This window comes from Diachasma alloeum, unplaced genomic scaffold, assembly GCF_001412515.2.
Source record: "Diachasma alloeum isolate Michigan unplaced genomic scaffold, Dall2.0 Dall_scaffold_00313, whole genome shotgun sequence".
Taxonomy (NCBI): Eukaryota; Metazoa; Arthropoda; class Insecta; order Hymenoptera; family Braconidae; genus Diachasma; species Diachasma alloeum.
The window spans coordinates 393159-404299 of record NW_021680452.1 but is presented as its reverse complement, the minus strand read 5'-3'; the positions used below and the strand labels follow the sequence as shown (position 1 = coordinate 404299).

Below are 11141 nucleotides of genomic sequence, written 5' to 3'. Positions count from 1 at the left end.
ATGTCCCGCATACAAAAAAAAATCGTATCGTTCACCAAAATGCCTCAACTATTTTCTTATTGTAAATCGAATTTCTGATTTTTCTCTCAGCGCGCGGTCTTCCCTTAAGGATGCCACAGTATCTTTTACAGTTTGATACAGGCTCCACTATAAATTCAACCATTTTCAATCATCAAATTTGTTAATGAAATTGCCTGAGAAAAATTTGAAAAAAATCATGAATATTTAGTGCCATACAAATTACATTTTGCACAGAATTATTATTTTATCGACATTCGTTGTTTATAAATAAATAATTGAACTTGTTTAAAGTTTCGGAAACCTTATTTTTTTATTTTAAGCATGAAATCAATATCTGATAAAATTCTGAACATGAATAAATTTGCTGTTTCCGAACGAATGATTTTTATGGTGGAAAATCGATTGTTTATAAATGATACATTATAGAAAATGCTCCTAATTTTCAAAAATAGCACTTTTTAAGTTATTTCATGAATCTTTTTCCAAAAGTAAACTTTCTAATTTTTCCTTTCTCAGACTTATAAAATGTTTTCTAACACTTCAATATCGAGATTCAAATTCAGACCTGCAAATGAAAGCTCTGATGTTCGACTACAAAAGTAGAAAAACATTTCACCGGAGAAACAAATGGGAAATTGCTCGTGTATTGCATCTAGTATTGGTATTTTTGTTAATAAATTTGCAATCTGCTTCCGAATGGTTATTTTGCACTTGGATTCCCTTCTATCATGTAAACTTCATTGTTTATTCCATTTTATTAAATTGAATAAGTGTTCTTTTTAACTAATGTTAACCTAGTTGACTATCATCATCATCATTATTGTTATTACCTCCCCCCCCTCCCCTTTTTCTATACAACCGATTGTCTTTTTTACAGTTCCATCTCTCCCCTCAGCCCTTCGATAAAGTGTTAATAGAACAATTTTATTTATACATACTTCAATGAATTTAAAACCACATTTGAAGAAATTATCAGGAAACTCACTTTCAGGGAAATTTATGAAAAATTCGAACTTTTCAACAATAATCATGAATATAAAATCAACCAATATAGCTATCGTAATGATCTTTTAACTTCGACTTAATGACATTAAAACAAACATTTTAAGCCATGATTGAATGCATTTGAAGCATGATATTCAAAATATCCCCGGAATTCTGATTTTCAAAAAATACAAAATTTTTGCAAATTTTCAAATAAATAAAAATAACGATTATTGCTATCGGCTTCATCTTCACTGAGAGAAACATCTGAAGTTCGATTTACAATAAGAACATAGGTGAGGCATTTTGGTGAACGATACGATTTTTTTTTGGATGCGGCACATAACATTATAGTAACTTCACAAGCGTAATTTTTGCAAATCAAAATGCAGTTAAACTAACCAAAATTCAAAAGTAACCACGACAAACCTATCGTGAGTAGAACTATAAAATAATTGCAATGACTACATTCCATTGTAGTAATTACTTCTCCGGCCATAGTTACCGTAACCCATGAAAAATTGTTGAGGACTTTTTGACTATAATTCGATGGTGATAGAATATATTCAGAAGAATTATATTTTTCTCTCAGTGTTCAAACTCGGTCAAAAGGATATCCAAACAAATTTTTGAAAGCATCATTCAATGAATTCAGAACTGTTTTTTTATAGATATCGTAGGACAACTGTTTTTCGAAAAAATTCCAAAGTTAAAAAAACTAATCGATGAATTAAATTTTAATTGATGGCGATTGATAGAGCTCAATAATACCTATAATTGAAAAAAAACTTTGTTGCATACATACACACATACACACGCGCGTGCGGACGAGATCTAAAAATTGCATTTTCTGACTTATTGGATCATACTGGGTCAATATAACACAAAAAATCCAATACTTAAATTTGAACGATTACAAAGCTTCTGTCCGGAAGCAAAAATCCTCAAACCTGCTAAAAGTGTCCTGAAGCATTTTCCTTCAACCTCACTCATTCCCAACAGTTCCACAGAACAATCCTGAGAAATCTCTCCTCTTCTTCCCCACTCCTCCAAAATCCCCAACTCGTACCATTATTCCTCGGCATTTTTGGCCGCAACAAATCTGGCCGATAGTATCCCACAGCCTTGAGAATCATTACAAGCAAGCAGGAACATATGGTCCATGGAGAAGCGACTGTGCGTCGCGTCCGTTCGAGGAAGACTCTCGTAATCTCGCTATTTATCACAGGATGCTTGCAAGCGGCAATAAACTTGTACCGGGGTTAATCCTTTGGCATAGTAGTTTTTCCAGAGAATGGAAAAAAAATTAAGCAAAAATTATGGCCCCTCACCATCGGTACACACACGAGGGGCAATTAGAGTCTCCTCTCCTCCTCGTAATTGCGATGTAAAATATACTGGCATCGAGTTTTGATGTAGAACAAAACAAAATACAACGATCGACGGAGAAAAGAGAGAGAGGGGGGGGGAAGAGCAAAGGACGAGGGGTAAGGATAAGGGTCAGTTGCTATCAGTAATTAAATAATCGACATAATAGCAATTAAATTATTCCGGATACGTTTGTTGGTTTAAACTTCAATCTCTTATTTTCATTTTTGGATATTCATTATTTTTATTAATTAGCTATCGTTCTGAGAATCGTATGAACATTTGTACATGTGTTTTGCATCATGAGGTACTTGTGTATGGCATCTTCAAAATACATAATTCACAATGTTTTTTCATACATCGTTTATTCTTATTTTCTTCATTTATTTTAGTTAAATTTTTTATCGTGGCGGCAGTGAGCTTTCTCCCTCTTCGCATGTTCAATCGAATTTTAATTAATTGTATTTTTTCGTTAATAAGAGATGGCTGGAACAAAGGACGCATTACAGCGTTGATGATAGTTTTTCTCGGTTTTAATGTTTCATTAGTGTTGTTTTTGGTTTTTAATGATTTGAGAATATAAAAACGCGTGAGCCGCCACGCAGCTCGTTGATGATAATCATCCCTTCTCTTAACTTTCATTACTCTATAATTTTAATATTTTTATTTATCGTAAATACCAAAAGAACTATTCCGTTCACAACGAATTAGAAAACATAGAAATTCAGCTAGGAGACGCATAGCAATATGGGACTACACCTAACATCATGTGATTTATTAATTTTTTTTCTTACTTTTTTATGTTTTTTATTAATAATTGTAGATAAAACAATATTGCTTCGTCATCAGGTAGATGTTCCCTAAATCTAATAATGATGAGACACGTTTATACTAAACTTCATTTTTTATTTAATAGTTTTTTTACATGTAAACATTTGAGGTGCATAAGGAGACAAATGCATTTTTTTTTATTCTCTCGCTCTCCCTGTTGTCAAAAATATCTCAGTAACTTGAACAGTTGGAGAATCGAAAGTGGTCGCGTTGGAAAGCCTGATAAATTTCCGATAAAAAGCACTGGTAATGAACCTCTTTTATCCCAGTGTTTCGGACAAATTTTTGGATTTTTTTTTCAAAGAGAAAAATGTGTTCTCGTTGTATTTAGAAACCTTGAAGAGATGAGTGGATCATCAAGTTGTTTCTTCCACCGGAAATTTCCCGGACTATTCACCAAGACCATTTCCAATCCGCCAGCCCTTGAAATTCTCAAGAACCTCTGAAAAATGATTGGAACCTCAGATACGTAAAATCCCCCGTCTCCTTATTCCACCTCACTAAACATTCTCCATGTTTACCAAATTTATTTTATCGATTTGTCTCCTCTCTACCCTCAATTCTGTAACAATTCTCTAATTTACGAATGCCCAAAGTCACCTCCCCCAGAAAATCAACACGCATGAAAGAGAAAAAAAATTGAAAATAAGGGAAAGAAAATGAGAAAATATACATTCAAGATTCGTGAAATAAAATATATTTAGAAAAACAGAATTAAACGCATATAAAATAATACAGTTTCACAAAATTATACAAAAAAAACACATTCTCATAATTATTTCTTTCTCATCGACGTAATAACGGCCGTATACAGGAACAGAAACCACGTTGTATCATTAAATATCATTATCATTTGAGAGAGGGTGTATTTCAACTTTTTTTTTCATTACCACGTGCAGTGGATTTATCCCTTCATTCATCATTTTACTCTTTTACTTTAATAACTTTCACGTATATTTATGGCACAAGTGAATTAAAAAAAAATCTATTTCATTATTTGCATCATACAGTTATTACTCCAGAAATCCATCTAAAAAATGCTCACAATTGATCAAGTATTTTATCCATTTCTTTTTTTACAATTCCCAAGACGGATTTGAAGTATTCAATTCTCCATTTTATTTTTATTATTTCTGTTTTATTTTCTCATTCTCTCAATGAAAAAAGGAATGCCCACGAAAAATAAAATTACAATTATGATCCAAATGATAAGAATTAATAGTAGAAAAAATGGGGAACAAAATAGTACAAAAAGTGATAAATAAAAAACGAACATTAGAGTTTGGCACAACCAACGGTAATTTGGTACTGTGTAAGAGGCGATATTTTTTCTATCATTCATACAATTGAATAAAAAAAATGAAAATTCTAATGTCAAATGCCCATGTCGTGAATCCCGAGGATTATTCATAATTTTTCATTACCTAATTAAGATTGCTTCGCACAATAGAATGCCCGGTATTATTTCCTCCATTAATAATATTCAATAAAAACGCCTTAATAATGATATGAAGTAAAAATATGTATCGATCCATTTTTCATTTATTTTCCTCTTAATTCAACTTCTTATCTATAATAAACTGAGTATACAGTAATACTGTTTGATATGTCTCTAATGTACGTCGATCTATTTATATTATTTAATTCATTTACTTTTTCATACTGCTCATTAAAAACGTTAACCGGCGGGCGATGGAGGAACTCAATGCCGTGAAGGAGAGAAGGAAAAAATGAATGTTTATGCTTTTCAGTACATGTGTGTGTGTATTCTCTTGAAAATAAAAAATAAATGTGTAACAATAAATAGTTACGAGAAAAAGTTTCAGAGAGCAAAAATAAAAGTAGTTGAAATTGTTCTGAAAACGCCCGCACGATATCTCATTTCACATTTTGTCATCTCTTTATAATATTATTATTACTTATTGCATTGGCTTTTCATCATTTCTTTTCTCCTTCCTTTCTTTCATCGATAATTCCTGAACTCTGAGGTAGTCTGTTCTGGGATTTTTTTTTATTTTTCTTTTCTTTTTTACGTAGTAAAATGGCAAGAGATTATAATTCGTTATCGTTTTCTTCATAATTGATAATAAACTTAAGATTTATTTACAATTGTCAGACCTCGTCCCGAAAGAAATATATATCTATTATTTTTTTGTTTTCATCAGAATTATTTACGTTTATTGTTTCTCTGATATCGTAGAACTGAATGAGCAAAAATGTCAGAGTTAATTGAGAGTTTGAAAATAAAAATAGAGTTATGATATACTGATGGAACAATGGAAACTCTAGATCGACTTTTGAACAACAAACGAGACGATGGTTTAATAAACCCAACTTTTATCAAAAATTTTCATTAAACAATCAATGTGAAAAATAATATTCAACTATCAACAGAAACAATCCCATGTTATTTCGTTATGGTGAGGTCAACGTTTTATCTGTTTAAATTTTTTCATCTGTTATTTACTCTTTTATCTCGTGCAAACTCTCGAAGAAAATTCACTCGCTCGGTTGTTGTTGAGACTCTAACGTGAAGTGTTGTACAATTTTTTGTTCATTCTCCTCTTATTTCATTTTTTTCTTCGATAGGTTTACATATCGTACACTTAGGCTATCTTAGGTTTATTAAAAAAAGAGGGCCACTGTGAAAACGTGCTGGATCGATCCTCACCTCCTCCTCTTTCCAATTGGAATGTTTCATATTTTATTTTAAGGTACAAGTGTCCTCGATGGAATGTATGTCAGGAATGAATTGGGAGAAAAAGTCAAAGGATTGTCACGTCTCATATTTGTGTGAAAAAAAATCTCAATTTATTCGAATAAACAATTTTTAAATAAATTTTTTGTCCATTAACTATTATACAATTTCAATCTCAGGACGACGTTGATTATTTTATTTATAATGCTTCAATATTTCAATTGGCAAAGAATAAAATGAAAAATTGATTTTATCGCCTCGAGCATTCGTTTTCACATTGGTTCATTTACAATAATCATTTATTCTCATTCCATTCTTTTTTGTCATCGTTTTCTCTTTCATCTCAAACTCTACGTCTCATTGTTTTTCTAAATCCTCCATATAACTATGATAGATACTATAAAATTACGAGTATTATGATGTAGGATTTTTTTTCGCAATCTATTTGATCACATTGAATCAATAATTACAATAATATAATAATAATATGCCTATACATTTAACGTATTTTGTACAGTCGATAAGCTTCAAAGGTTCGCTTCAATATCAATTAATCAATACTCGTTAATATTAGATTGAGATTTACAATTTGTCGGAGCTCTTTCACATTTTTTCCCATCATGATCCTAAATTGAGTACAATCAGACAGCAATGTACGCGAGACATTGCAGTTGACAGAGTCAATACGAAAACTCAACCCCACCCACTGCAATTACAAGTAAAAAGAAAAACCATTAGATTTTCATCTTTCAGATGTAAAAGAAAAATTCCTCCCCGAGCTTCAGAATATCAAAACAATATTAACCAAAAAAATGATTTTCCCTGAAAAAAGTTCACTCAATTGTAATGAAATAAATATCTTTGAGCAATAAAATTCCCTCCGATGTGACCCAAAAAATATTTCCCAACAAAATTCCATTGAAAATGATTTGACAATGAGAAGGAAATAGGGATTCTAAAGGAGTGAATGAATTTAGTAAATATTCTTCTTCATGAACAAATTTTCGTTCACTGAAAAACCTAGAGGACAGGTCTGACGTTGGTTCAAGCCCTCAAATGTATATTGTGACTGTTTGTTTTTTTCTTGTGCGTATCTAGGTGTTTCATCATGTGATCCTTCCTGATGAATCCCTTGCCGCATGTATCACAGGCGTACGGCTTTTCGCCAGTATGTAGGCACATGTGCCGTCTGAGGTCCGTCTTGTGGTTAAACTGCTTCGGGCATATTTCACACTTGTACGGCTTTTCACCGGCATGCTTCTGCAGGTGTTCAGCATGCAGTGATTCATGTGGAAAACGTTTGCCACACTGATTGCATTTGAACGGCTTGTCACCTGAGTGAAAGCTCTTGTTATGTTGTGTCAAGTAGCAAGCCTTATTGAACACCTTGTCGCACTCAATGCACTTGTGAAAGCCGTCCTGCGATATATAATGAGAGCCAGTGTTTGTGCTGGTGACTTGATGCTCCTTGGTGCTAGTCAATTTGGTCTCCTCCATCTCTGCCTTGACAATATTGGGATTGACCTCCTCCTTTCCCAACCTGAGAGGCAGATTGTTGTTAGCCTCCATGTGTCGATAATCACGCATCTGCTGCTGTCCCTGATGCTGAAGTGCCTCGTACTGCTTCATCATCATTCCGTCTGCAGTGTGAACACCCGTTGCACTCATGTTGGTCAACGACTCGTACCTCGGTGGTGAATTGTTGTATGTTTCGTAATTAGAACCCGATGATTCAAATGACTTTTCTTGAGGAATACCATCCTCAGGGCTTAGCCCCCCCACGTTAATGGCCTGTGGTTGATTGTGGCCAACTAGAAATCCGGTTATACCAAACTGGTTGAAGCTTGGTAAGGCCCTCTGATGATTGCTGAAGGTGCCAAAACCGGGTAATGTATCCTGGGTCTGGAAATGTATGGCTGTTGGCATTTCACCAGTAGTAATTAGCTGGCTGGTGATAGACTCCAGTAGGCCCGGGATACTGGTAGTGGTTGTAACGTGGGGGGGCAAGGCGTTTGGGTACGGTTGATGAGGCATCGTAGTACCCCCCATCGGTGGTGAAACCATTGGCGATGGTGAATTCATGTGATGGTGGGATGCCATTGGCGAAGGGGAATTGAGGTGTTGGGGCGGTGGGGGTGGATGCATGGGAGATATTGGGGAATTCATGGGATGATGTTGCATTTGGGATGGCGAACCTATTGGCAGATGGTGTTGAGGTAATTGGGGCGATGGTGAACCCATTTGCTGATGGTGATGGAGCCCCATTGGCGATTGTACTGGTGAATTGAGGGGCACCATTGACGAGGCCATGTGTTGCAACGCTGTAGATTGTCCCTGCTGGGGTGATTGTACCTGATGCTGCGGTAGAGACTGGTGCTGGTGGCCCAGCGATGTCGTAGAGTCGTTGCTGTTGGAGCTGCCGTTGCTGGAATTGCTGATGTATGGATGATTGGTTGGCGTGTTGAGCAGGCCCCTCGCCGCCTCTACCGAGGGACCTGCCATCAAGTTTGGGGGACTCCCTGAGGTTGTTAATTCCGGTGAACGAGATGGCCCACCTCTTCCACCAGGTGCACTATCCCTCCCTGGATGATGGTGCGCTGATATTGGCATGTTAGCTGGGTCAGGTTGATTGCTCTGTTTAACAGCGTTTTTATGTAACGTCGTGTTGTAATGCCTCTTCAAGTGGCCGGAACTTGTGAACCACTTGTTGCACGCTGTGCAGTTGTATGTCTTTGGTCTTCGCGCCTCGTTACTCTTCCACGATTGATTTCCAGACGTTGATTTTGGGGGCTGTTGCAACAGCGTACCCGGCATGTGATGTCCAGGCATTGGCTGGGTACTCGTTATTATCGGCGAGCCAGCGTGTCGTGGGGGCTCGACTGGCAAATGCTGACCCGGCATAAATTGCCGTTGATCTGGTAACGGTGAGCCACTGTCTATGGGAACCATCGGCGATATGCCGGGATGGTAATCGTGGGGTTGGGCCGGTGGCCAGCCTAGCATGGAACTCACCGAATGAGGTGCTCCTCGCTGCTGCACAAGCGCCTGCTGCTGCTGATGGTGAATCTGCATTTGCATCTCCTGCTGATGAATCCTCATCATTTCCTCCTCGTACCTGTGCGTTTGCACTTTGTGGGAATCAAGGTCGAGGATCTCGGCCTCCTCCTGCTCCTTGGACTCGTTCTTCACCCCACCTCCCGCATTGTAATCGTAATTTGGTGGTTGAGGAGGTGGTTGGCTGTTTTGCGGTGGCGACGAGTGTATTTGAGGTGCGGGCGGCTGCTGCTGCGGTTGAGACTGCTGGGGGCTCGAGCCCAACTGCTGGTACTGCGGCTGGCCCGGATATGCACTTGGTGATGTTGGGTGATTCGATCTCACGTGCTCAGCTAGCTGATTGGCATCCTCAAAGACATTACCACACTTGTCACACTGCGGTGGACTTCGCGGGCTCGATGAGCTCACGGAGTTCGTTCTCTCGGGCTGGTAGTGCTGGGGATGCTGGTACGGATGATATCTGGGTGGGTAATTACTCGCAGTCTGAGAATCATCGTTCGGGGGGGAGTAGTGATGCTGATGCTGCAGCAGGTAGGCTTGATCGTTCTGCATGAAGTACGATGTTTCACTGAACATTGGGGCTGGAAAGTGACTGTAGCCCACCAAGCCAGGCTGCTGTCCACTTTGCGACAATGCTGAGGGATTTTGCTGTCCCTGGGGTGGCTGCTGTTGCTGCTGCTGCTGCTGCTGCTGCTGCTGCGAAGGGGCCGATCCACCAGCCGATGAGGGCCGCGATGACGACTCACTTGAGTCCGCTGGCGCTGTTACACTCTCACGTTTCACGTGACTATTGTGATTACCAGCTTTACTGTTATTGTTGTTACTCTCTTCCTGTTGGCCTTGATTGGCCCACTGGTGCATGAGATTCTCCTGGTGATAGCGTATGTGAACACCCAGGCTTTTGTCACTGTCGAAGTTGAGTCCACAGTCCTTACAGTGAAGCTCGGAATTTGAGCTACCGCCTACGTATTGCTGCTGCTGACTGTGCTGCTCAACACTCATCATCTCACTCATATTGTCTTTAATCAATTACACAAATTACTCCGCACTTACTGTCGCACACGTGAGGGGACAGGAGAGGAGTCAACAGTTTTACTGGGGGGGTGTGAGGGGGGGAGCGCCGAGGGGCGCTCCTTCGCGAAGAACAAACTCCGAATTATCAACGATTTCTCTTCAAGCACATGTATTATTCACTGAATTATTTAAACTTTTCACGTTTTTTCAATGTTTTAAAATGTAAAAATAAATGTAAATAAACTAAAAAATAAAATACGTTGCGTTCTACATTTATCATATGATCGCACAAATCGTCCCAGTGAAAGTCCAGTAAAACAGGGCCACTGTCGAAGGGATGGTGATTACAGTCTGGCCCAACGGCGTCATTCTCTTGGCCCTCCTTCAACTACTTGAATTTGTTTCTCCCCAGATCGACCATTAAATTATGCTAATCAAATACAAAATTACACCGGGCAGTGGGGAAAATATTTCGTTGGAATGGCAAACGATTTTATCGATTGACTTGAGCGTGAATGATGTTAGAAAAAAAATATAGTAACGGTGAAACTAAAACAAAAGGAGTGGCGACAACCTTGATGGATTACATGTTAGTATACGACCTCGACTTTCTTGTGTTAGAGTCACGCAACGATATGCGAATGTTAATTTACTATCGAAAACGGGGGGTTTCAACTTCCCCTTTGTGCCAGCCCCCAGTGTCTCATCAACTCTCTCTCTTGTTATTCACGTATGTGATGACAATTGATCAACATCACAACTCTCCATTACTCATCACTGTTACAGAGCCCATCGTGTATCATTGGAATAGTCACAGTTCCATTAATATAATCACTCTCGATTTATCGCCACCAACATTAATGCTCGATAATTTCACGTAAACAATTGTTTAAAACTAATAATCACAAAATTTTGTTTATGTCCATTTACAAAAATCACTTGCTTTCACTTTGAATATCTTCACAATTATTTTTACGATTATTTTGTTTACAATTATTTTGTATGGCCGTCCGTTTCATACGTATCTCGTGTTGTTATTTTCGTCCGTGTTAACGCCGTAGACCCGCGTCGCACGAACGCCGGCACTGTTCTGTCGGTTGAAAATATAACCCGAGTTTCGTGTTGGTCGTCACTGGCGCGCCAAAGCACTAGTCTGTACCCCTCCTTCGTT

The 11141-nt window shown here is 38.0% G+C and overlaps 1 protein-coding gene across 1 annotated transcript; it reads right to left on the bottom strand.

The window, feature by feature from the left end:
- Window positions 1–3885: 3885 nt before the first annotated feature.
- LOC107039958 (filaggrin-2) lies at window positions 3886–11140 on the bottom strand. The gene has a single exon (XM_015259838.1). The coding sequence runs from the start codon at window positions 9968–9970 to the stop codon at window positions 6947–6949; it is 3024 nt and encodes a 1007-aa protein (XP_015115324.1). The 5' UTR covers window positions 9971–11140; the 3' UTR covers window positions 3886–6946.
- Window position 11141: the final 1 nt, after the last annotated feature.

Excerpts from the sequence above, each read along its gene's own strand:
- LOC107039958 (XM_015259838.1), bottom strand. The coding sequence starts at position 9,970 with ATGAGTGAGATGATGAGTGTTGAGCAGCACAGTCAGCAGCAGCAATAC.